Source organism: Empidonax traillii, unplaced genomic scaffold (genome assembly GCF_003031625.1).
Source record: "Empidonax traillii isolate 1590-97213 ecotype Southwest subspecies unplaced genomic scaffold, ASM303162v1 scaffold40:size2234952, whole genome shotgun sequence".
NCBI classification, from domain to species: Eukaryota; Metazoa; Chordata; class Aves; order Passeriformes; family Tyrannidae; genus Empidonax; species Empidonax traillii.
Window position 1 is genome coordinate 1,745,431 of NW_020955233.1, and position 23,477 is coordinate 1,768,907.

Below are 23,477 nucleotides of genomic sequence, written 5' to 3' on the forward strand. Positions count from 1 at the left end.
TTGTGAGGCCGTGTGGACTGGGACACCGAGGGGAGGGGGTTGACTATCGTGACAGAGGGGGGGCGGCTCCCTGGCTCCGTGCTGCTGCGAGGACAGGGACATTGGGGGGGCGACTATCGCGACAGAGGTGGCAGGGAGCGGCTTCGAGCTCCACGAGGCGGCGGAGACAGGAACACCGGTGATAGGGGCGACTCGCGACAGAGCGCGGGCCCAGGGCGGTGCCGCCTCAGCCCGGCCGTGCGGAGGGGCGGGCCGGCCCCGCCGGGTCGGGGGTGTCGGTGCCGCGGCCCGTGGTGGGGCGGGACCCGCGATCCCGGTGATCCCGGAGGGGCGGAGGGGCGGAGGCCGGAGCGGGCGCGGGGGGCGCGGCCGGAGGCGGTGGCGCCTGGCGGGGCTGCGGCACCGACACCGGCACCGGTGTCCGAGCGGGGCCCGGGGGCGGTGGAACCGAGCCCGGGCAGCGGCCGCCCCTTGCCCCCGTACCCGGGGGGCTGTGCCGAGCCCGGTGCCCCCCGAGAGCCGCCCTTCCAGCGGCCGCAGTTGCCATCGCGCAGTTCCCGCACGGCTCCGGTGGCCCCGCTGGTCCCCCCGCACTTCCGCGGCCGTGCCGAGCTCTGCAGCTGCTTGGGAGAGGACCCAAAGCAGCACGCGAGGTATCTCTAATCTTAACCTGTCCTCTGCTGTCGTGAGCCCCAAGGTGCTTTCCCGTGCTTCACTGACTGTACTGTACCTCTTACAGCCTTTCCTCATCTAACCAAGGTGGTTTCCTATTTTCCTGTGCTAGAGGAGATTGTACTTCAGCGTTGGGTTATTCTCTGTTCAATTCCCGTGTCTGGAATTGTGATCTGAAGGGGTCTGTTCAGATTAAGGCTTTTGGAATGGGAAGTTTTCAGGCAAAAAATCAGTCATGCAAGTGTTGCTCTGCAGAGGTAGTGGCTGCAGCAGGCAACAGGCATGAATGAAGAAATTAGAAAATAGCTTTTTTTCATGGAAATTGGCACCTTTGGAGCCCTTATACAGCAAGAGAATAGGTTAGAGAAAGCAAGGGAAATTAAAGGTGTCACATACAATCCCACTGAAACCACGTGAGCTTTAGAGAGCTCACAAGCTCATTTTTTGGGTAGCAAAATATTATCAGGAATATGCTGACAGTTCTTGGTGCTGAAGTGTAGCGTTTATATTTGTGTTCTGTGAAGGCTGTACTGGTTCTTCCCTCAGGCAGCGCTGCTGGACATGACTCAGTTAATCTGAAGACACAGGATACCGATTTGTTGGTTCATGTATAATATTTGTTCTTGTGCTTAAGTGCTAAAAACACCTTTCATGTAATTGTTCCTTCATTTTCTTAAACACCTTTTGCTATTCGTTAAATTTTAATAAAGACTCGAGTTTCTTTGCATGTATTTTTAACATAATTGATTTGTGTCAATCTGGCTAAAAAAGGTAAAGGTACCCGGACACCTCATGGGTGCAGATCCCTTGGCATGTGCAGTTGCATGAACTATCAGACACCTGAAAATCTCCAGCAAGGTTCAGGTAATGTAATGGTGCTGAATCAGGAATTTAGGAGATTTCCCTGTCCCTGACAAGGAATCAAAAGTAAACCCCTTGTGTTGAGAAGTCACTGCATGGAAGTGCTTAGTGAGGGTGGCACAAGTTCAGTCAGTCCATGGGTTTGTAGGGGTGGGAGGGTCTTTTATATCTCTGATATCCAGGGAAAATTGTCAGTCCATAGTTCTCCTGTAGAGATTGCTCCCACCCCTCTGGCAATCTCAGCCTGATCCCTCAGGACTGTGGGATTTTCCACGGAAGAGGCACAGGAGCATCCTCTGTCAGAGCACAGGGATGGCCGAGCTCTCGTTCCCGGCTCTGGATGGGCTGCAATTGCCACATCTGTGAGTCCTTCCTGATATCAGTGCAGTCACCTGACTGATTGTAACTGAGCTGGCAGAAGATGAGAGTATTTTCCTGTGAGTCTATTGAAAATTGGTGGTTAGAGTCACCACTCAAAGGCTTCCCTCCAGCACGGCAAGGAGAGCTCAGCCTCCCACCCCTGTCAGTCAGGTGGCAAATAATCACCTATTTCTGCCTGGGTAACCAGCGTGTGCAGTGACTGAGCAAGGAGGGGACTATTTGTTGGTTTTTTTTTTTTTCTTTTAAAAGAAATCATGGTGTGTGTACTATTAATGATTTGTGCCATTTACTGAATCCACGGGGATTATTTGTTCACCCAGGGGAAACAGGGTTCATGCTTTGGCAGTCAGTGGTTTCCAGAAGCTGGTGATTGAAATGGGTGTCCCAGGTGGTTGTTTGAATTGGAGATGTTTGTTTTGTTACGTAACTTGAGAATTTCGCATGTGCTTCATCTTCAGCCTTGTATTAAACTTGATTTGAAATCAAATTACATTTTTCGTAGAAAATGTAAATAAACCATGTATTATGTTTCCAGATATGAAGGGAAAATAAAAACTTCATGTTGTCTCCACAAAAGGCACTGGCGGAAAGAGAAGCAGCAGGTTGTCTGCACAGGCTGTGCTGATCACTGTCTATTTTAAATGAGTGTCAGGGACACACTTTAAGGATTTGGGATATGCCCTAATCTCAGTCTCTACGGAAAATCTCACCGGTTAAGAAAAGCAAGGTCACCAAGGAGTACAAATAATGTACTATGGGAGGGTTGGCGTCACATTTGTCATATGCTCATTATTCAGCAGGGAGAGTGAAATTTTGGGTTAAGCACTCCTGTTATTTTCTTGTTCTTCGTTACGTCTCATCTCCTGCCTTTCACACGTGCTTGCCCTGCACCTTCCAGCCCTCCCAGCGCTGTATTCCCAGTGCTGGAGTCCCAGGGAGCAGTGTCTGTGCAGCACAGCCATTTTGAGCTGCTGCTCCTGAGCCATTGTTTTCCTCCAGAGAGATCCCTGAATACATTACACACGGCCACTACCAGATTAGCAACTGCTTTGTTGAATTTGCAGCTATCTGTTGAAAGATAATGTAATCTAAAGTCAGGAAGCAAGAAAGTTGCCGTTTATGCTGTGGTAACAAATTAGCTATTCTGGTTTTGTTTTCATGGACACTTGCAGCATTTCCCCAGCTGTTTCTGAACAAGGTGACTTGAGTTTACCAAGCAAGATCTGCTGTCACTTAATAATAACACCTGTTGTCTGCCTTTTGTCTTCTTTTCCTTCCACTTATTTTTGTCCCTGATCCATATGTTGTGCTTTAAATGAGGAAGATCCTAGTTTTGTTTAAGACAGCAAGGCAGAGCTGCGGGTTTGTAACACAATGAAAACACCAGGTAGGAAGAGCTGTGCTGGGGAAAACCACTGCCTGGCTGGGCTCAGGCACTTCGTTCTGCATTTGCATATGAAAGATTCTGGTAACAATTTAGCTGAATCAAAAGGGCAGGTAGCAGGTGAAACAGGCAGATTTCTGGCAGGTGTTTGTAAGCATTTTTTGGGCAGGTTTCTGGCAGGTGTCTGTAAATGACGGGTTGTTCGAGCTCCCGCCGGCACAGCTCATACCCAGCTCTTACCCTCGTTATTTACTCTCCCTGGCACTGCACCTGCTCGTTCTCAAGCTCCCTGCCCGTGAAGCTTCCTTGGGCGCCCTGGAACACTCCTCTCCCCTCGGCGGGTGCCGGGCATGCTCTGGGTTTGGGGCAGCAGCAGAAACGTGACCCGCAGTGCTGGGCGAGGCCTCCTGCACAGAGCAGGGTGCTTCTTGTCCTCGGACCCTCTCACTTGTGCAGGTCCGAACTGGTGCTGCCCTTCCTCCAGGGCTGGGGCCGGTGCTGCCCCTCTGCACTCCCGTCCATCCCGACCCCTGCTCTGCCTGCAGGGAGCAGGGCACGGCCGAGCCGGGGTGCAGCAGCGAATTAATAGACTGTGAGGAGAAAGGCAGCCTGGCCCATTCTCATGTAAACCGCATTTGTGAGGAGACAGGCAATGCTTGGCTGACACAGATCAGGGAGGGAGGTAACGCCAAGGCTCAACCTGGCCGCAGTGTGTTAGTGTTTGTGTGAGGAGCTGCTGCCCACACGGTGACACCGCCTCGGATCCGTGTTCTCCTGCACACACGGTGACACCGCCTCGGATCCGTGTTCTCCTGCACACACGGTGACACCGCCTCGGATCCGTGTTCTCCTGCACACACGGTGACACCGCCTCGGATCCGTGTTCTCCTGCACACACGGTGACGCTGCCTCGGATCTGTTCTCCCCGACAATGCACTGCCGTGCTGCTCAGCCCGACTGTCCATGGGCGGTGCTCTGGCACACTCAGGACCCCCCTGCTCTGGTGTTCGGTCCTTGCTGGGGACAAGGACTGTGCACACCCAGCCCCTGCTGCCCCCACAGCGGCCGAGCTGGTGCTGCCCGCGGGGCTGGGCTGGCTCCGGGCGGGGATGGATCGCTGGAGGGGGGAGGATGGGTCCTCCCGGGCATTCTCTGCTCCGCAGCGCTGTGAGACACGACAGCAGGCACGGAATGGGGAATTTGCTCTGAATCATCACGCTTAGGAACCTTACGCTCACAAAACCACCCCTTGTTCCTTGGATCGATTCCATCAATAATTCTGCAAGAGATGGCTGAGGAGTGGTTTGGGCAAGGTGACACCGATTGCTTTCTCTCCATCTAGAGTTTTTTGGGCTGTGTGGCTCCCTTGGGTTTCACATTCTGTGCTGAGATGCTTGTAACCCTTCCTATGGAACACCTGAGAGCAGCTGCTGTTTCTGTCTAGACACTCGGACAAGGATGGAGATGACGAAGAGCTGTTTTCCTACTCTGGTTCGGGATTAAATCTCTCTGTCTCAGGTAAGGTCTGCACAGGTTTATTTGCTGGGGTGAATAGAAGGCAGGGAAGGTTTCATTCCTCCTGCTGCCACTTCACTTGGAAGGGCTCTGCACAGATGGTAAGGGGGGGGGGGTGCTGTGAAAACAGACATTTCAGTGAGTCTTTTTGCCTGAATTAACCTCTCCCCCCCGCCCCCCCCTCCGATCACAAGCTCTGCTTGTGTAGTGGGAAATGGACCTTCACTGGGAGACACGAGGGTTTAACACTGTCCAGATATTGTTCAAGGATGTATTGTTATTCACATGCTCACTGCTGACCTGCTCAGGGATGCTCCCTGTTTCCCTGAGTTGCTCTCTGCCAGCTCCTCCAGCCAAACATCTCCTTGTAACACTGGCAAGCAATTAACAACCATTCATAATTACAGGGTAAAAGGCTTTGCAAGGAAACTTTCTCATTAGAATAAGAATATAGCAGAGTGTATTCTACAAACCATCCATAATGAGAACATATGTCATTTTCCAAAGTTAGGGACTAAAGTGAAAAGCCATGGTTGACTTTTAAGGAGATCCAAATGGTCTAAATATTGAAGGTATTAAGCAGTAACTCAGTGGAAAACTAGAGCAAAAACAAGAACAATCTACTAGTACTTGGGCTTGGTTGATAAAAATAGCTTGTAAACACTAACAGCATTTCCATACTAATGAATCTCTCACTGACCATTAAATAACAGGCTATTTCTGTTTGTTGTTTTTTTTTTAAGACCAGGGCATTTCTCTAAGGAAATGGATGCGGCTTCCCAAAAATACCCAGTCAAAAAGCGAGTGAAAATCCATCCCAACACGGTAACAGTGAAATACACTTCTCATTATCCCCAGCCAGGAGAAGAAGGATGTGAGGATGTTAATGAAGATCCTGGAGTATTTAAGGAGGATAATCCTAAGAGAAGACTACTGAGTGATGGGAAAAGGAGAGAAAGGACTTTTTTTGGTACAATAGACACCAAGCCTGCACAACTGCCCAAGCCCAGTGAGGTGGGACATTTTCCTGAAGGGAATCCCCTGCAGTCCAGGAGGACGTGGGCAGTCCTGTTCGGCTCTGCTGTGGCTCACGGCTGCGTGGCTCTCATCACCAGACTGATTTCTGACCGCTCCAAAGTGCCCTCTCTGGAGCTGATCTTCATCCGCTCAGTCCTGCAGCTGCTGTCCCTCACTGTGGTGTGTTACCAACACGAGCCTCCCTTCGGCCCCAAAGGCCACAGGCTCCGGCTCTTCTTCTACGGGGTGTGCAACGTGGTCTCCATCACCTGTGCCTACACCTCCTTCTCCATAGTGCCCCCCAGCAACGGGACCATCATGTGGAGGGCGACCACCACGGTATTCAGTGCCATTCTGGCTTTCTTACTCATGGACGAGGGAATGGCTCACGTAGACACGGTTACTGTGCTTGGCAGCGTGTTTGGCGTTTGCCTGGTCATGATCCCCAACATTGTTAAGGAGGAAAACTCCTTGCTGAGCACCTGGAAGGAAGCTTTTGGCTACACCATGACCGTCATGGCCGGTCTGACCACCGCCCTCTCCATGATAGTCTACAGGTCCATCAAGGACAACATCAGCATGTGGACAGCCCTGTTCACCTTCAGCTGGACGGGGACGCTGTGGGGAGCGGCCACCATGTTCCTGCTCCAGGAACCGATCGTGCCCCTGGACGGAGAAACCTGGAGCTACCTCCTGGCCATCTGCCTGTGCTCCACCGCAGCATTCCTGGGAGTCTACTACGCCCTGAGCAAGTTCCACCCCGCGCTGGTGAGCACCGTGCAGCACCTGGAGGTTGTCATTGCCATGGCCCTGCAGCTCCTCGTGCTGCGCATCGTGCCGGGTGCCTGCGACCTGCTCGGGGCCACCGTCATTCTGGTCAGCGTCTTCTTCCTGGCATGTTACAAACTCTCCTGGAAGAATTTAGGGCAGCAAGATTATCAGGAGATTGTGGACTCCTCCATTAAATGAACCATGGCTTTGCTGGCTGAGCCTGGCTGTGACCACGTGGATGTAACTCATTTCAGCTCCCGTGCCCCAGCGTTGTGGCCAGGTCCTCTCTCTACCATTTCAGTTCTCAGCTGATGTAGCAATGTTGGCATTCCCAGACTCCCATGCCAGGTGAATTTGTTCTGCTGCACATAACCACTGACATTTTGTCATACACAAAAGGGCACCACACATGGTGCACGAGCAGAAGCACAGGCTGGCCCACAGAAGGGCAGGCCAAGTCACACATGTTCTTCCTCCCCTTCCCTGGATAAGGCAGTACAGAGGGATTCACTAGTGACTCTCATTCCTGTGCACTGTGGAAGTAGGAAAATGAGCAGTAAAACCATTACAGTAGTCGGAGTTCTCATATCCTCTGTAATGCTTCTTAAGCTTTGCCTGCAATACTCTAAATGAAGTAATGCTAAATTTCTGTGGCTAAAACTTGTATTTCCTGTGTGTATAAAGAAGTCAGTAAAGCGTCTTGTGCTTTGTGGTTAAATTCCTGTCTGAACCGATGCAGGAAGCCCAGACCTCCTCTGAGGGAAAGAGAGCCCCAAACACTGAGTCTCCAGTTGTGCCACAGCTGGGAAAGGTCCCCGAGAACTACGAGGTCTGTGATGGATCAAAGATCTATCCCTGAAGCAGAGCAAAACCCTTTCTATGGAACCACTTTTTCTAAAAGAGATTTCGACTATTATGCAAGGCAGGGGGAAAAAAAGGGAGAAATAGAAGATTGTGTTTGAGGTCGAGGTGTGAGAACTGCTGGTAACACGGACCAGCCTGGAAGGCAGCAGGGACTTCAGTCAGGGTGCCTGGTTCCCACCACTGCAGTTAGAAAGCAGATCTACAAAAAGCCCCAGGGTTCTGTGGTTGCAAATGCACCTCCTGGCCGTGCTAATGTGCAGCTGTGAAGAGAAAGAGCAGCATCCAAGGCTCTGTGTCAGTGGTCTCCATGCCAACCAGGCCTGGCAGGCACCTCCCCACCCCAGCCGACTGTGCCTCTCTTCTGGGACGTGAACATTTTCCAAGGAAAAATGCATCACTCAGATCACCCCAACCACTCCAGCTTCCCCCATGGAAAATACATTTTGCTTGGAAAAAGCCACAGCAGCAGCAGTTACTTTTATTCCTATGAACAGTTGCGAGAGCAGGTTCCCCAACACCCGTTGGCCCAGGTCAGTGTGACACCCACGTCCTCCCGCCTCGGTGACGCCGGTGACCCCCGGTGCTGGGGGGCAGGGGTCCTCAGGCGCTGGCACAGTGACAGCTGCCCCGACCACTGTTTCCTTGAGAAGCAGGAGGAGCTGGCAGGAGGAGTTGTGCCCACTGCAGGAAGGACAAGAGAAAGGGGAGCAGGTAAAGCCACATGATGCTGGGAAAGCCGTGCCCAGCCAAAAATCCCTCTGGTAGCTCAGGGCAGGGCAGTTCCCAGCCCAGAATCTTGCTGTGCTTCTATCAGCTGATTTCCCTATGGGGCAGATGGTGTTTCTTCCTCTGACTGCTCAGACAGCAGGAAAGCTTCCTTTGTGGAAGGCAACCAGGGCAAAAGGCTCCACCTCCCACGGCTGCCGTGCCTGTCCCGCTCTGCAGGGAGCCAAGCTGGTGACTCTGTGCCTCCTTCCCGCCAACACGTGCTGTGCCTGCAGCCAGCTGGGCACCTGCCGGCAGCAAGGAGTACCTGGCAGCAACACTCCCCAGTGGGGATGAGTCCTGGCCGAGCTCCTGAGCTGCCCCAGAGCAGCAAAGCCCCCTCCTCACACCCTCCCTGCCCCCTCAGACACCCTGAGCACAGACTGGCAGAGGCCCCCAGGAGCCAAGCAGGGCACAGTCCCCCTCCCCAGGACCTGGGTGACGGCCGAGAGGGTGCCCAGGGCTACGGGCTGTGGTGCTGCTCCAGCTGTGCCACCGCCTGCAGCAGGTCCTGCACCGCCAGCTCCACGTCTGCACGTGAGGTGTCCCGGCCCACGCTGAGCCGCAGAGCGTTCTGTGCCACGGCGGGGGGGATCCCACAGCCCAGCAGCACTGGGGAGGGCCTGCCACACAAGGGGAGGGTGGGTTCAACTGAAGGCCGAGGAAGCACACACACCACCAGGAACCTCACCATAGGAGGAAGCCCATGTGCTCCAGGCAAACCTGTCTCCTGCACAGCACCCTGACTGCTGTCCAAGGGGCACTTGCTCTCACTGGGCTTGTTGCACTACAGTGGATCTGGCTATTCCCCTCCCAGGAAGAACCCGTGCCGTGTCCCTGTGGGTTGGCAGCTCTGCCATATCTAAAGAGCACCGCTCTAAACCAGGCCAAAAGCAGCTGCTGTTCCCACCTTCCCCAGAGGAGCCATCTGGAGACCCAAACTGGGCTGCAGTGAGTGAGGCAGACACACAGAGATATAAGGCAGGCTCCTTTCTGGCAGTGACAGGAGTTCCAAAGTTCAGCTGAGTTCCCAGATCAGCTGGATCACCAAAGCTGGGAAGGACAAAGTCCTTCCAAGCAGCAGTCAAGCATTCCAACTGTGTCTCCTACAGTAGTCCCCAGCCCTTCAGCCCCTCTAGAAAGCTCTGCACCATCTCTGCTCCAGGTGATGCTGCCCAAGCCCTGCACAGGCCCTTTCCCTGCCCCGTTTCCCTCCCTCCTGCCCGCTGTTCCCATGGCAGACCCTGGGCCTGGAGCAGCCAGCACTCACCGCTCCCCCTTGTCCGAGTGGCAGGCGGCCCCCACGCTGGCCAGCAGCACCTTGCAGTGAGCCAGCACCCTGTGCCCTGCAGTGACAGAGCACAGCTCTGTTCTGTGCCAGGGCCACCCTGCCCCACGGCCACCCTGCCCCACGGCCCTGCCGGTGCCACAGCGGGCACAGGGGCTGAGCCACAGGGGCTGGGAGGGGCAGGGGCTTTGGCTCCATGGGCACAGCACAGGGCAGTTGGTGGGGGAAGAGCTACCTTGGAGACCTGGTCCCAGGATGGAGAAGTTAGAGGTGTTGCAGAGTCGCTTGGAGTCCTTAAAGTGACTGTTGAAGTGGATCCTCTCCTTCCCAAAGGAGGCCTGGAGAAATCAAAGGGCTGTGGACTCCTCAAGGTTCATGAGCAGCTCTGCCTTGATGAGGGGATGGCAGGGCCAGAGGGACATAACCCACCCTGCTCCAGACCTTGCTCTGCAGGCTGAGACCCCAGGAAGGGCCCAGGTGTGCTCACCTCCAGCCTGGCCTCCAGGTAATCCCGGACATCCCGCATATGAGCCTCGTAGGCCTCCCAGTTCATGCTCACCAACTCTGCAGCCTGAGGAGAGAAAATCCCAACACTCTGACACCTCCCCCTGTGTGTGGTCCCTGGAATGGGAGTCCAGCCTGGAACAGCCTCTGTGATTGCCAGTTCCCCGTGTCCCCCATGGCCCCTCGGTGCCCTGAGCTGTGTGACTGCCAGGGCTGCAAACCTGCAGCTAATGTCCCGAGGCACCTCCTCCCACTGGCACCAGAAACCTGCATCTCCTTCCCTGTAGTTCTCCTGCTCTCCTGCACACTAAGTTTGTCACTTCTAATGATCAGGAAGCACAAGTGGCTGTCCCTGTGCTGGTTCTGCCAGGAAGCACCTGCAGGGAACCACTTCAGCCCTGCCCATCACCGGCTCACCTGGCCGAGGCCAGCGATCATTGGGGTGTTCTCGGTGCTGGAAGGGAAGAGGGAAGAGTGAGTTATTTCTCCAGACCAGAAACCCAACCTGTGGCACAGACATTCCCTGTGTGGGACCCCTCAAGCGCTGGCACCTCTCTGGGAAGGAGGCAGTTCCGCCCTGGGGTCCCACCTGTGGTGAAGCCTGAGCCCCAGGGAGTTCCACACACGGATGCGTGTCCCTGCTGTGCTGGGCCGCTCGCCCCAGGGCTGGCAGTGACACAGCTGCCAGCTCAGCTCAGACAAAGCAGCCACCTGTGGCTTGGCCACCAGCCCCAGCTCCCGGGCCACCCCCTGCCACCTTACCCTGGGCGGAAGCTCCTCTCCTGTCCCCCCCCGAAGAGCAGGGGGTGCAGGGGGGCTGTGGTGCCGGGGCCGCGCACATACAGGGCACCGATGCGGGGGCCATAGAACTGTGGGACAGACAGCACTGTCACCTGGGGACACTGCCACCCCCTCCCGTGCTCCTGCACACACCCACTGCCCTCCAGGCTGGCCCCTGCCCATCCCACAGGCACAGACCACTGCAGGGCTTTTCCCTGTCCCTGGTCGTCTCCTGCTCCCCGCTCCAGACAAGGCCCTGACCTGCAGGGTCTGCAGAGCCCCAGCCAGCAGGAAAGCTTCGGCCACTGACGGAGTACTGGGCTGTGGGGGCACTCAAAGTTTCCCTGGCACCCCCCAGAGATGTCTGAGAAGGTGAACAGTGGCTGCGCCACATGAACACGGCCACACCCTGTGTCCCCCCATGGTGAGGAGGGGCTGTACCCTGCGTCCCCATGTCGAGGAGGGACCGTACCTTGTGCCCCACGATGGTGAGATAGTCCACGCCCAGCTCCTGCACGTCCACGCGCCCCTTGCCGATCATCTGGGCCGCGTCCGTGTGCAGCAGCACCCGGGGCAGCCCCTGCCCCGCCCGGCGCTGGTTGAGGGCTCGGACGCGCTGGCTCAGCTCCGCCACGGGCTGTGAGGGGGTGAGGGGCTGTGTGCAGGGCCCCGCTCCCTGCTCAGGCACCTCTGTGCGGGGCTGCCTCACACTCACCATGATGACGCCGGTCTCGTTGTTGGCCAACATGAGGGACACCAGACAGGTGTTGGGCCGGATGGCGGCGAGGACATCGTCCACCTCAGCCCGCCCACTCTGCGGGGACACGGGCACAAAGGTGGACTCTGTGGGCAGGGAACAAGTGTGACATTTGCTGGGGAGCCCGAGGGCACCGGGACTGCCTGCACCCCACCGGGCAGGGCGGGAGTGCAGGGCAGCGGAGGCACAGGTACAGAACATGTTCCTGAGGGAATGGGGCACCACTGGGGCAGTCACAGCCCTTTTGGGGGGAAGGGAAACAGCGTGGACCTTATAGGTGCCACCCTCCTCCACAGAAATGCCCGTGGAAAGAATTCCCCTGTGCAAACCCCACCCTGCCCCTGTGCCACCCACCTGCCAGGCTGTCCCTGCCCAGCTGCTCCAGGGGCAGGCGGATGGAGTCATGCTCCACGCTGGATGTCACAATGTGTGGTGTTCCCGGGCTGTCCCCGGGCTGGTTCTCGAGGAAGTGCCTGCGGGCGGTGTGGATCACCATGTTGTTGGCCTGGTGACAGGAAGCAGAGGGAGGTGAAGGCCCAAAAGGAGCAGGTGCCCTTTGTCCCCACCGACTCCACCGCTGTTTGCTGGGGAGGGAGTCGGGGCTCAGGGCTCAGCGCTCCCACCTCCGTGCCCCCTGAGGTGAACACGATGTCCTCAGGCCGGGCCCCCACCATCCGTGCCAGGCTCTCCCTGGCGCTGCTGATCAGCTCCTTGGCCTTCCTGCCTGCGGGACAACAACCAGCAGCTCCCGCGGCCCCCAGACACGGGTCTGGCCCCAGGGAGCCCCCCCACGTCCCCCCTGGTCCTTACCCGCAGGATGGGCGCTGCTGGGGTTACCCCAAGCGTGGCTCAGGGCATTCTGCACGGCCTGGGCTACCTCGGGGGCCAGCGGGGTGGTGGCGTTGTGGTCCAGGTACACCCTCCTGGGGGTCAGGGGGCAGATGAGGGGCACTGGGAGGCACGGTGGGGACAGGGCAGGGCAGGGCAGCGTCTCACCCCTCAGCCGGGTCACCACGCGCCTCCGCTGACTCTGTCACAGCGCCCATCGCTGTCCTGTCCTGCTGCCAGCACTGCTCGGGTCCTGCCCTGGCCCCACCCTGGCACCCAGGCACGGACACATGGGCCCCGCGGCAGGGACCAGGACCTGCCCTGCCCCTACCACCCCACCAATCACCTGCCTCCTGACCGTAGCACACACCAATCAGCTGCCTCCTGCCTGTACCAACACCCACCAATCAGCTCCCTCCTGTCCGTGCCAGCCCCACCAATCAGCTTCTCCGTCACAGCCGCGCTCCCCAGCCGCTCCCACGCGCCGTTCCCGCAGGCCGCGGCGGAAGGGGCGGGGCCAGGCACTCGCGGTTCCGGCGCACGGGGGCGGTTCCGACAGGGGCGGAAGTGGCGGCGCTGCCCAAGTGCAAGATGGCGGCGGCTCGGCCAGGCCCGGCCCCGCGCAGGCCCTGCGCGTCCCCGCGCGCCGTGCCGGTGAGCGGGGGGCGGGAGCGGGGCCGTGGCCCTCACTCGGCAGCGGGGCCGTCACTCGGCACCGCGGGCCCCGACACCCCGCCCGGCCCGGCGGCACCTGCGTGGGGCTATGCCGGGGGCGGCCGCGCCGCGTGGGTGCGGGCCGGGCCGGGCCGGGCCGGGCCGGGCCGGGCCGGGCCGGGCCGGGCCGGGGCTGAGCGGGGGCTCGGGCGCTGCGGGCCGGGCCGGGCCGGGCCCGCTCTCCCCGCGGTGTGCCGGGATCCCTAACCCGGCGCGGGGCGCGGCACCGCCGAGTGCTGGCTCACGCTCCGTATTAGGCTCGGAGCCGCTCCGGGCAGCGATCGGCCCGCCCGCAGAGACGGGCGGGGGCTGGGCCGGCGCTCCGGCCGCACGGGGCCCAGAGCCCCGCTCTCACTGGGGGCCTGTGCGGGAACACGGCTCCCCTGACACCCCTCTCCTCTCGCTCATCCCCCAGGTCCCGTGGTAGCCCCCGCACCTGAGCAGGGATGGAAGCACTGGACACCGAGGTGCGGGCACGCAAGACTCTGGGCACCGTGGAGTACGTGGAGTCGTCGGGCTTCGCGCAGGGGGTGCTGCCCACCAGGAAGGATGTGGTGCAGAACATGCTGTACCTACTGCAGCCCAAGAGGGCCGGCCAGGCACAGCGCTCCAAGGAGGACGCGGCACAGCTGCTGGCAGAGCACCTGCAGGAGCACTGGCTGGTCTGCAACCTGCACACCATCGCCACGCAGAACATAAAGAAACTCATCCTCAAAATGTATGAGGAGTTCACCAGGTTGTACCAGACCAGGAAACAGAGACAGAACCAGAAGTTCTCCGACCGGGCTGATAGATTCAACGAGAGCTCCGAGAAGCTCTTTGATGTGTTCTGCACAGACACACAAATGAGGGATAAACTGGAGGAGTACAGTGGGATAAAAATGACCAGCATCGAGTGGAAGTTTCTGGAAGACCAGAGGAGCGAGAGAAAAATGTACTACGAAGATTTTACAGAGAAGCAGGAGCTGAAGATGATGGAGAGGAGGCAGAAGATCCAGTGTCTGGAGCACTTCAGGAAGCTCGCCAGGGAGGAGAAGGAGGGGAGCAAGGCAAAGGCGAAGGACCGGGGCGAGGAGCAGTCGGACGAGGGCACGAGCGTGGACGAGTCGTACCCCGCAGAGGAGGAGAACGGCGGCGCCCCGGCCTTCTCACTGCGGGGCCGGCGCAAGCGCCGCTGCACCACCAGCACCACCGCGCCCCTGGAGGGCGAGCACATACGGATGAGCATCCGCAGGGTCAGGCCTGGCTTCTACGAGACTGTGGAGAAGGTGAAGAACTGCTAGCGCCCGCCGCGGGGTGGGCACGGCTGCTGGAGTGCCAGGGGCAATGCACACCGGAGGCAAGTTTGAAACCCCACCACCCACTGGAAGTGATTGTTGTGGATCCCCAAGCTAGAGCTCAGGAACATCCTGCCTCCAGGGAAGAGGGCTGGGATGATGACAACTGCAGCAAGGACTAAACCATGTGGATTTGGAAGGATGAGCTGTTAGTGGCCAACGATGCCAAGGCTCAAACGTGGCCGATGATCCAAAGTTACGTAGTGTATAAGCCTCTTCTTCCAACATCCTGTCTGCATCCGTGGAGTTTGGAAGTCTCTCACCATTTCTGAGCCGGTGGTGGCCCTAACAGTACAAACCAGGACTGGGATTTACTGCAGGGTTATAGCTTGGACTCACTGCTCCCAGAGAATCCACGCACTGAGGAGCCCTGGCCCCCGCTGACTGCAGTGGAGCCAAAGGGGCTCGGCCCTTCCCGCGGGAGGCGGTGTTCCTGCAAGGAAGGAAGTGGGTTTGGAGCATGTGTCACCCAGCCCTAGAGAGGCACACTGCGCTTTTGGGAGGGGATTACTCTCCTGCTCGAGGTGGGGGGAGACATCAGGAGACAGTGGAGTGCTTTGACTGTAAAAGCATTGGTGATTCTGAATGTTTTATTCTAGATTCTATTTTAATGACGTTTCCTTGGTCAGGATAAACCTTCCTGTAACTGGATGAGTTTTATCATGAAGTCCCTAATATAGGATCTGGGGTGTGAATCCTAAATGAAGTGGTAATGTTTTATCTTGGGGGGGAGGGGGGTAACGTAGGGGGAAATGCAAATTGCATTATTTAGTTTTAAGATGAGAGTAATTTTATAAACTATTATCCTGCATTTTTAGGATATAGGGAAGAAAGAGCTTTCCCAGGTGTGGGTAGCTGTGGTGTTCTCAGCAGCAGGCACCCTGATCTGGGCTTGCTTTTCCACCCCCGAGGTCGTGCAGACCAGCAGTGGGGAGATGGTAGTTTTCCACCCAGAGATTGTTTGAACAAAGCATGACCCTCTTGCCCACGTACATCCTGAGCAGTGACGTGTCTCACTTTTTTAGTTAGAGTTGCTTTACTGGTTTTTAAAGATGAGAGATTTGAACTTCCAGTGAAACCCAATGCTGGAGATCTCTCTGGTGAGGTTCCCAAACCTTGCCAGACCACACTGAAAATGGAAAACCCCCAAGTCTCTATTTGTCCACAAAAGATCTCTGGTAGAAAAAGCGCAAACTTGCCTGGTTTTAAAATTTACCTTCCAGTGTGAATGTTGGCTTCCCCACTCCAGTATCTCAGCTTTTCCCCGTTTCTTTCCTCTCCGTCCTGCACATCATTTACTGACATTAACTCGTGCTCTTTCATTCTTTGGCTTTCGCTCCCTTTAACAATAAATGCATGTACAAATAATTTTGACAGTTCCTTTCCTTTTGATGAATCAGTGCTCGGACTGCTTTGAAGTCCTATGCCAAAGGAGGAAGGGAACACAGAGCAGCTCTGGTGCCGTGGGCAGGGCTGGGCCGGTGGCCCCGGCTGTGCTGCCCCGGCAGGCCCCATGTCCCGAGCGCTGCGGCGCCTTCCCGGGGCCCTGGCTCCTCAGGCAGGGCCAGGGCCTCGCTCTGTGTCTGAGCAGCTCTCCGTGGAAGATGCTCCAGGACGTGTAGTGCCGTGTGTTCACATCACTCTAGAGTTACAGGTTTGATTGCAGCACCCCCAGCCTGCGCTGCCTGACACTTGCAGCCCTCCCTCTCTCCTCTGATGTGCTTCACTGACTTCCCCGTGCAAATTATGTCACGTTTAAACTATTTGCCTTCCAGCCCTGAAGTGCTGGACTTGAGCCTCTCACTGGGCCTCTACACCAGCAGCTCTGTTTCAGCAGGGAATATAGCCAAGCTCGGACCTCGCCGAAGTAGAAGTGTTTTAATAACTGCTGTAACCCCCGTGTATTAAAGATATAGCTGACAGTATAAATGCTTGTGTGTAAAGCAAATCCACTGGGGTTGGCTCGGATACGGAACACAGCTGTATAGTGCTTTATGATTTTCAGGGATTCAGGGAATTTAGGTTGTCAAATCTGACTTCCTGTTTATCACAGGGAATTACATTTCATTCAGAAGCCCCACACTCAGCCTGCTGGTCTCAGCTGAACTGACGTGTCTGACAGATAGTCAAGCTGAAGGTGTCAGCAATCTGCTGCCTTCCTCATTGCCTACTTAGTGATTTGCACCTTCACTGTTTCAAAAAATAAACAGAAGCAAAAAGAAGTCCAACCATCTTCTAGGCTGGGATTCTCTTCACACCATCCTGTGCAGGCTGAGCAGCGTGTATTGCATTGAAGTCATATTTGGGGTTTTTTAACTGGGTTTGACTGTGGATAGAGCCAAAGCCTGGCTCTGTTTCTGCTGCAACGGGGGAAATTTCTAAATCGTGTATTCTGATTACTCTTCTTTGGGACCATGGTGCCTTTTTAATCAGGACAGCAAATCTTGTCCCAGGATTCTGTACTTTTGTACGTTAACAGTTGTTGACTTTCCTTTTTGGTGTGTCCCAAATAAATTAATATAACATACCTCTGGGCCTTTGTTTCTTCTTTCTAAAGGGGGAGGAAAGAGGAAACTGAAGCTAAAATAAATCTTCTCTGCTTCAGCTCTCCCTCATGGGCCCTGCAGGAGGAGCAGCTCTGGTGTGTGCAGGGGGACTGTGTGGGGTAGTGGTAGGGAAGCTGCTGGAAATGGGAATCTAGTCTGGAGCAGCCGAAGCTGAGGGGGGGAGGGATGAAAGCTCTGCATGTGTTGGCAGCATTTCATGTGGGCTCTCAGTGTCTCAGGTGTGGGATCGGCACTGGACACAAAGGCCTGATCCCACACGTGGGTGTCCCACTGCTGCCTGTTCTGTCCTGGCTCAGGGATTTGGTGTGGGAGATGAGTGAGGGGCAGGGGTGTCCAAGAGACACACAGGGCCATGGTTTGCACCACAGACCCTCAGTGAGGAAGGGAAGTGGTAAAAGAGGAAATGCTGGAAAGGGCGTGTTTACTTCAATGGCTTTTGCAGGAGGGAACCAAGTGCATCCCAGGGGTATGGACACTTTTTCTGGACACTGAGTCACTGATTTAACTGGGCATTTAGGGAGAAATACCTTCAGCCTTTGCACCCTGAACCTTTCTGCAAGAGGAGCAGTAGAAAGGACACCCTGAAACCTCTGTACCCCAGCCTGGGGCCCTGGCAGCCAGGCTGGGTACATGCCAGCGCCAGGGAGGTTTTACATCCCTCTGCAAGCAAAAGCTGCCTTTTCACAGCCCTTGCAAGTTCCTAAGAGCTGCCCAGGCCAACCGTAAACAAGGTCGCACAGAAATCCCCGACTGATCTCCCAGTACGGATGTGCCGCTTCACGTGGCATCCAGCAACCACTGCTCTGCCTCCTGCCCAGCTCAGAAAGGGGAAGGAATGCAAAAAACAACCCAAAATGCAAATCATGGCACTACTGAGCAGGCTGGATGTGGAAAACAATGTCTGTGACTCAGCACAGAAAGAGTCACAAAGCTGGAATTTAAACAAGTCCAAGCCCAGCACTGTGGGCACACCGCTCACGGAGTGCTGGGCAGTGCAGGGCCTGTTCACGAAGGAGGTGGATGGGCACAGGGAGGGGGAAGCGCCATAACCTTGTCCTAGAGCTGCCAGACAGCCTAACATGGGGTGACAGGGACAAATTGTGGCACTCTGGAGGAAAAAGTTTTCCCGGGAAGTGTGGAGAGGACATGTGAAGCTGTGTCATGAGTGTGCTTGAGCTCAGCACCTGTGGAGCTCCAGTGAAGCTCCAGGAGGGGAAATGGAGCTCCAGGAGAGGAGATGAACCTCCTGCTTCACCTGACACCCACACTGTCTCCTGGAGGAGAGACACATGGCACAGGCAGTGGCGAAGAGCTGGGCAACAAAATCCTGGTGTGGGGCACAGGAACCCAGCACAACACCCGCCTGACTCCCATCCCACTGCTCCCACTGCCTCCATGGGAAGAGTCCCCCTGAATGCGTGAAGGAGTTGCAGCAAGCGGTTCCAGGGCAAATGTGTTAATTCATTAACCAGACACACTCGAGGGTATTTCCTGCTCTTGCGGAGGGTGTTGTCCTGTTATTCTTCCCGAGTTTCAGGACAGCAGATGCTTCCTCCTGGCATGGCTTTGGAGTCAGCACATAACTGCTCCCGTCTCTTAAGACTTACTAATCCAAGTTCCTCCCCATATTGCCTGACTCTGCCCCACTGAGTCCCCTCTCACACTCTCTCTGGTCCCGCTGAGGTTGGGCTGTGCTGTACAGTGGGTGCCAGCTGAGGTGGGGACAGCTCTGCGCAGCCACGGCAGACCTGTCTGAGCCCGCTGGGCAGCAGGGACACACCTCCAGAGGGAGGGAGGCTGGAAATTGATCCTGGGGAAATCCAAAAGTTTGGGAATTGGGGTAGGAGCTTTCGCTTTGCTGGCCACCTGGTACAGAGCAGCCAGGCCCCCAGACTTCCCTATGCCAGATGCTTTCAAGGAGACAGTTTCCCCCTCGCTCCAAGTTTTTGACAGCTGCAGATATCCAGTGAAGTCACTTTATTGCCCAGTTTTGGGAAGGGGGTGAGGACAGAGCTGCAGGCAGCACCTGCCCAGACATTCCCGGGGCTTGCTCATGGCACTGCCATGGCTCTGGCAGCCCGTTTGCTTGAATGGTACCCCAAAAACCTTTTGCGGAGTTCCTTCGTGAGTCAGCGCTTCCTGCTGCCCCGCAGAAGTTGCCTACAACCTCAGGAGACCAGCTGGCTCAGCCTCCAGCAGCATTTTACACCTTGTTTGCACCAAAATCTCTCCCATCTCGGCTCCCCCTCTCCGGAATGCATTAATTATGCAAGCACGGCTGACGGTTTCTCCTGCAGCACCCTCAGGGTGTTCCCATCTTGGGACAAACCGCATTGCCCTTCAGAGATGGCGGGAAGGGGAGGGAGGGTGTGGGGGAGGACAAACTCAAAGACCTGACTATCTTTTGTTGTATCATGTCCCTTCTGTTGGGTCGTTCCACCTTTACTTCCCACATGCTCCTGCAGTTTCTGAATGAGAGAGGCAGGTGCTGTGGAAAGTCCAGAAATTTTGGCAGACGCCTGGCTGACCACAGGGACGAGAGGCGGGAGACCCTGTGCCAGCTCCCCGCCGACCCCCTCTCCACGGTCCCCACCGCGTGGTTCCTGCGGGGCCGGGTGTCCTTCAGCGGCAGCACAGCTGAGCTGCCCTCACGCCGGCTGTGGGTGGCCGGCGCTGGGAGCAGCCTGACCCCACACCCGCGGCTGGGGGGGGCACAGGGGGCACAGGAGCCGGCCCAGCCGCACCTCAGAGACAGCGGAGCGGCTCAGGTTACCGGCCTCGTACAGAAATGAGTGTGGCGGCGGGAGCCCGGGTTGGTTTGCGCTGCCCGCGGCCGAGCGGTATTAAAGGGGAGCGGCCGCGGGGCTCCTCCGGCAGCCTCCCCTCGGCATGGCAGGGCCGGGGGGCGACGGGGACCTGCGGCGCCTGCTGAAGCTGCACCGCACCGAGATTGCCATGGCGGTGGACGACGTGTTCCCGCTGCTGCACGGCCTGGCTGACCACGACGTGGTCCCTGAGCACATCTTCAAGGTGAGACGGCGGGGTGGGAGGAGATAGGCATGCCATGGGGGCCGGGGCCGGCTGGCAGCACCGGAACGCGTGCCAACGGGCCGTGGTGGGACTGGCAGGAGACGCTGAGCCGGGCGGAGCAGGAGGGCTCCCAGCGCGCCTTCCACGCGCTGCTCACCTGGCTACTGGGCCGCGACGCTGCCGCCCTGCGCGACTTTTGGGCCGTGCTCTTCAAGGACTACAACCTGGAGCGCTACACCCGGCTCCGGCCCGTCCGCGGCGCCTTCCCCAGAGGTACTAGGGGGTCAGGAGGGACCAGCACCCCGGTACCTGCTGATGGGCAGGGTTGGCACCCCGGGCTAGCCACACCTGTCCCAGGCCCTGTCCCTCTTCCAGAGGCAGAGCTGGGTCGGCAGCGCCGTGGCAGGTGTCAGTCCCCTGGCCCCACGGCACCGGCCCCACACAGACCCCAAGGCAAGAGGAAAGCCCCCGAGGAGCGGGACAAGGCCCGGGCAGCACAGCCCTCGCCACGACATGCTGTCAGTCCTGGTATGGAGACCCAGAGTGGGATGGAGATGGGCTGGGGTGCTGGGGGATGCCCGAGGTGTAGCAGGGTGCTGTGGCCCCTTATGCCCACCCTCAAACACTGCAGGGCCCCTGGCAAAGGCAAAGACTGTGAAGAAGCCAGAGGATGCAGATATCCCCCACACCTCTCGTGCTGGCGGTGAGTGCCAACCCCCCCAGGGCAGCATCTGCCTGTGCACCCTGTTTGCCCACAGCCATGGGCAGGGGGCTGCTCACCCCACTGAGCCCCCCTCACCCGCAGCCCTCCAGGCAGTGGCTGCCTCAGTGCAGAGAGCAGTGGCTGTGGCAGGTGGAGAGGTGCCCGTCAGCCGTGGGGCCATCGAGGGCATCCTCATCAAACACATGCTGGAGCCAGGTAGGTGCAGCCCAGCTCAGCCCAGCCACCTCCTGCCCAGTTAAGCTCCCACATTCAGGAGCCACCTTCATACAAGAGAGGAAACTGGAGCTGTCTCTGGCCCCTCTTGCAGGCAGCTCCAGGACAGGTAGCAGAGCTGGGGATGAGCCATATGCCCAGGCTGCCTGCAATGAGCCAGGGACCAGGAGCAGAAGCCACAGCCTGAAGCCCCCTACTCGGCCCAAAGCATCCCAAAGTGTACAGATGCCCACCCGTTTTCAACCCCCATTGTGCAGCTGCCAAGGCTGTGGCAGGGGGTTGTCCTTGCATGGCATCATGGCCATGGCCTGGGGGTGCCCCCCTGTGCGAGCACTGCCTTTCCAACCCTTTTCTTTTCTCACCCATAGAACAGGGAACCCCAGCTGCACCCCCAGGGCCAGCTGCCAGTGCCCACCATGTACAACCAGGACCCTGTGCCCCACCAGGTGAGCTCTGGGTGTGACACCTGCTGCACCCCCGAGAGGAACAGTTTGGGTGTCCCTGGCATGTTCACTGGCCTAGCCTAGCACAGGAAATCCAGGGATCAACTACTGGGTGGGTCACCAGGTTACAACCTCCAAGAGACAGGCAATTCACACCCTGAAGGGATTGGTGTGTTTAGTGCAGGATGAGTGATGCAGGGGGAGGGGGTGAGGGGAACGACAGACACTACCACAGCCATGGTTTCACCCTGGTGGGTAGTGGTGACCTCCTGCCCACTCCCCCGGGGCAGGAGAATGAGGACGAGTGTGCAGTCTGCGGTGATGGGGGTGAGCTTATCTGCTGTGATGGCTGCCCCAGGGCCTTCCACCTCACCTGCCTGGTGCCCCCGCTGCCCCGCGTCCCCAGGTGAGTCCCAGGGTGCCATGGGGACCCCAGAGCACCCTCACTGTCTCTCACTGCCCTCTCCTACTGTGCAGTGGGACGTGGCAATGTGGCTCCTGCATGACGAGTGTGGCTGAGCCAGACCGGCTGCCAGAGACAGATGTGGCTGTGCAGCGACCCCCCGAGATCCCAGGGCAGGAGGGATGTGACACCCGGCTGGGTGGAGCTGATGGGAGCATCTGTAGCCAGTGCTTTACCAGGATCCCCACCCCACGCCACTGTCCTGCTTCCAGTGTGGAGCTCAGGTGAGCCCTCATCAGTCTCCACATCCCAGCCTTGATTCCTCCCCTGGAGGGTCTGCCCTCATGGTTTGTGTCACCCCTGAGAGTGTAGGGGGCTGTTGCTCTGCACGTCCTGCGCGGGCACCCCGGATACAGGCAGCCTGGACACCACCACAGCAACCAGTGACCAACCGGCCCAGGCAGCCAAGGTCGGTACAAACGGTGCCAGGAAACGCTGGGAGAGTGGGTACAGGGAGCGGTGAGGGGCAGGAATGGTGCTTCAGGCTGGGACAGGGATGGGCCAACACTAGGTAGAGGCAAATTAGTGAAGCTGTGCTCGGGAAACATGAGCTGAGGCTGCACCAGGTGAGGGACTGAACCCTGGCCAAAAGGAGTGCGGGCTGAGGGCAGACAAGGGACCTGACAGGACATCTCTCCTCCCACAGGCAGAGGAAGGAGCCCTCAGCACTGACCCTGTGCTGAGCCGGGATGAGCTCGATGCGCTCCTGGGTGAGGTAAGACTATGGGACACCAACAGGCAGAGTCGATCCAAAGGGCACTGTGTCTTTGGTGTCACCCACAGGTCACTCTGGGCTGTGGGTCATGGGGGTGCCTGGAGAACCTAGGGGGGCAGGACGTGGGATGGAAAGGGAAAATAAACTCTTGGGGATGTCCTGCAGGGCACGTGGGATGGGATCTTGCAGTGGGCATTCCAGAGCATGGCACGGCCCCTCGCAGACACACACGGGATCCGTGCCTAGCACTCACTGTCCCGGTGGCAGCACCCACGTCACAGGAGAGCATGAGCAGCCCCTGGGGCAGCTGTGCCACAGGAGGTAAACAGGCATCATGGCACCTCCAGAAACCGGAGAACATAAACCACAGAGCCTAACAGCACACCACAAAGCACATGGACAAGGCGTAAGGACAAATCACAGCAAATGACCCTCAACAGAGGAAAAGCACAGTGTAAATGACAAAAGCAACTAAAACAAAATCAAAAAAGGATATGAGAATAGAAAAATAAAATTAAAAAAATTACAAAAACCCAGGTAATACTTCCAAAAAAACTGTTAGGAAATACCAGTACTAGCTATAAAAAATAGGAAAAATTAAACGGAGGGAATACTCCTGCAAAAAAAAAAAACAAAAACAAAAGACAACAGGAAAAAGCCTACAGCACCCGGTATTCCCAGGCGGTCTCCCATCCAAGTACTAACCGGGCCCGACCCTGCTTAGCTTCCGAGATCAGACGAGATCGGGCGTTCTCAGGGTGGTATGGCCGTAGGCACTCCTGGGCCCCACAGCGCCGCTCTTCTCCACGCGAAACGCGCTCCCGTCCTCCCCAAACCATCTGCTCCACCGCGCCGCGGCCACCGCCGACCAGGACACCCCCCCC

At 57.4% G+C, this 23,477-nt stretch overlaps 4 protein-coding genes and 1 non-coding gene across 6 annotated transcripts; 3 read left to right on the plus strand and 2 right to left on the minus strand.

The window, feature by feature from the left end:
- Positions 1-521: 521 nt before the first annotated feature.
- On the plus strand, positions 522-7,319 carry SLC35G2 (solute carrier family 35 member G2). The gene is made up of 3 exons (XM_027878333.1): positions 522-653; positions 4,641-4,816; positions 5,557-7,319. Exon 3 carries the CDS (start codon positions 5,579-5,581, stop codon positions 6,797-6,799), a length of 1,221 nt encoding a protein of 406 aa, XP_027734134.1. The 5' UTR covers positions 522-653; positions 4,641-4,816; positions 5,557-5,578; the 3' UTR covers positions 6,800-7,319.
- Positions 7,320-7,788: 469 nt separating this feature from the next.
- Positions 7,789-20,285, minus strand: SCLY (selenocysteine lyase). 2 transcript variants are annotated; one of them, XM_027878331.1, is made up of 13 exons: positions 12,556-12,605; positions 12,370-12,482; positions 12,183-12,283; positions 11,914-12,064; positions 11,518-11,645; positions 11,275-11,439; positions 10,785-10,891; positions 10,440-10,476; positions 10,006-10,089; positions 9,754-9,856; positions 9,501-9,576; positions 8,665-8,853; positions 8,037-8,146 (listed from the first exon to the last, which is right to left on the minus strand). In XM_027878331.1, the coding sequence occupies exons 1-12, from the start codon at positions 12,603-12,605 to the stop codon at positions 8,694-8,696; spliced, it is 1,275 nt and encodes a 424-aa protein (XP_027734132.1). In that variant the 3' UTR covers positions 8,037-8,146; positions 8,665-8,693. The 2 variants fall into 2 exon arrangements, with proteins under 2 accessions (XP_027734133.1, XP_027734132.1); XM_027878332.1 differs by lacking the exons at positions 8,665-8,853; positions 12,183-12,283; positions 12,370-12,482 and adding an exon at positions 20,274-20,285 and having other exon boundaries at positions 7,789-8,146; positions 12,556-12,583.
- LOC114054827 lies at positions 13,479-16,965 on the plus strand. Its single transcript, XM_027878334.1, has one exon. The coding sequence runs from the start codon at positions 13,548-13,550 to the stop codon at positions 14,382-14,384; it is 837 nt and encodes a 278-aa protein (XP_027734135.1). The 5' UTR covers positions 13,479-13,547; the 3' UTR covers positions 14,385-16,965.
- Positions 19,895-22,839, plus strand: AIRE (autoimmune regulator). Its single transcript, XM_027878265.1, has 12 exons — positions 19,895-20,035; positions 20,134-20,308; positions 20,411-20,563; positions 20,667-20,738; positions 20,841-20,954; positions 21,067-21,191; positions 21,341-21,418; positions 21,706-21,821; positions 21,893-22,102; positions 22,191-22,287; positions 22,525-22,593; positions 22,759-22,839. The coding sequence occupies exons 1-12, from the start codon at positions 19,895-19,897 to the stop codon at positions 22,837-22,839; spliced, it is 1,431 nt and encodes a 476-aa protein (XP_027734066.1).
- A 410-nt stretch (positions 22,840-23,249) lies between these two features.
- On the minus strand, positions 23,250-23,368 carry LOC114054853. The gene has a single exon (XR_003570602.1). It is a non-coding gene; the product is annotated as a 5S ribosomal RNA (ribosomal RNA).
- Positions 23,369-23,477: the final 109 nt, after the last annotated feature.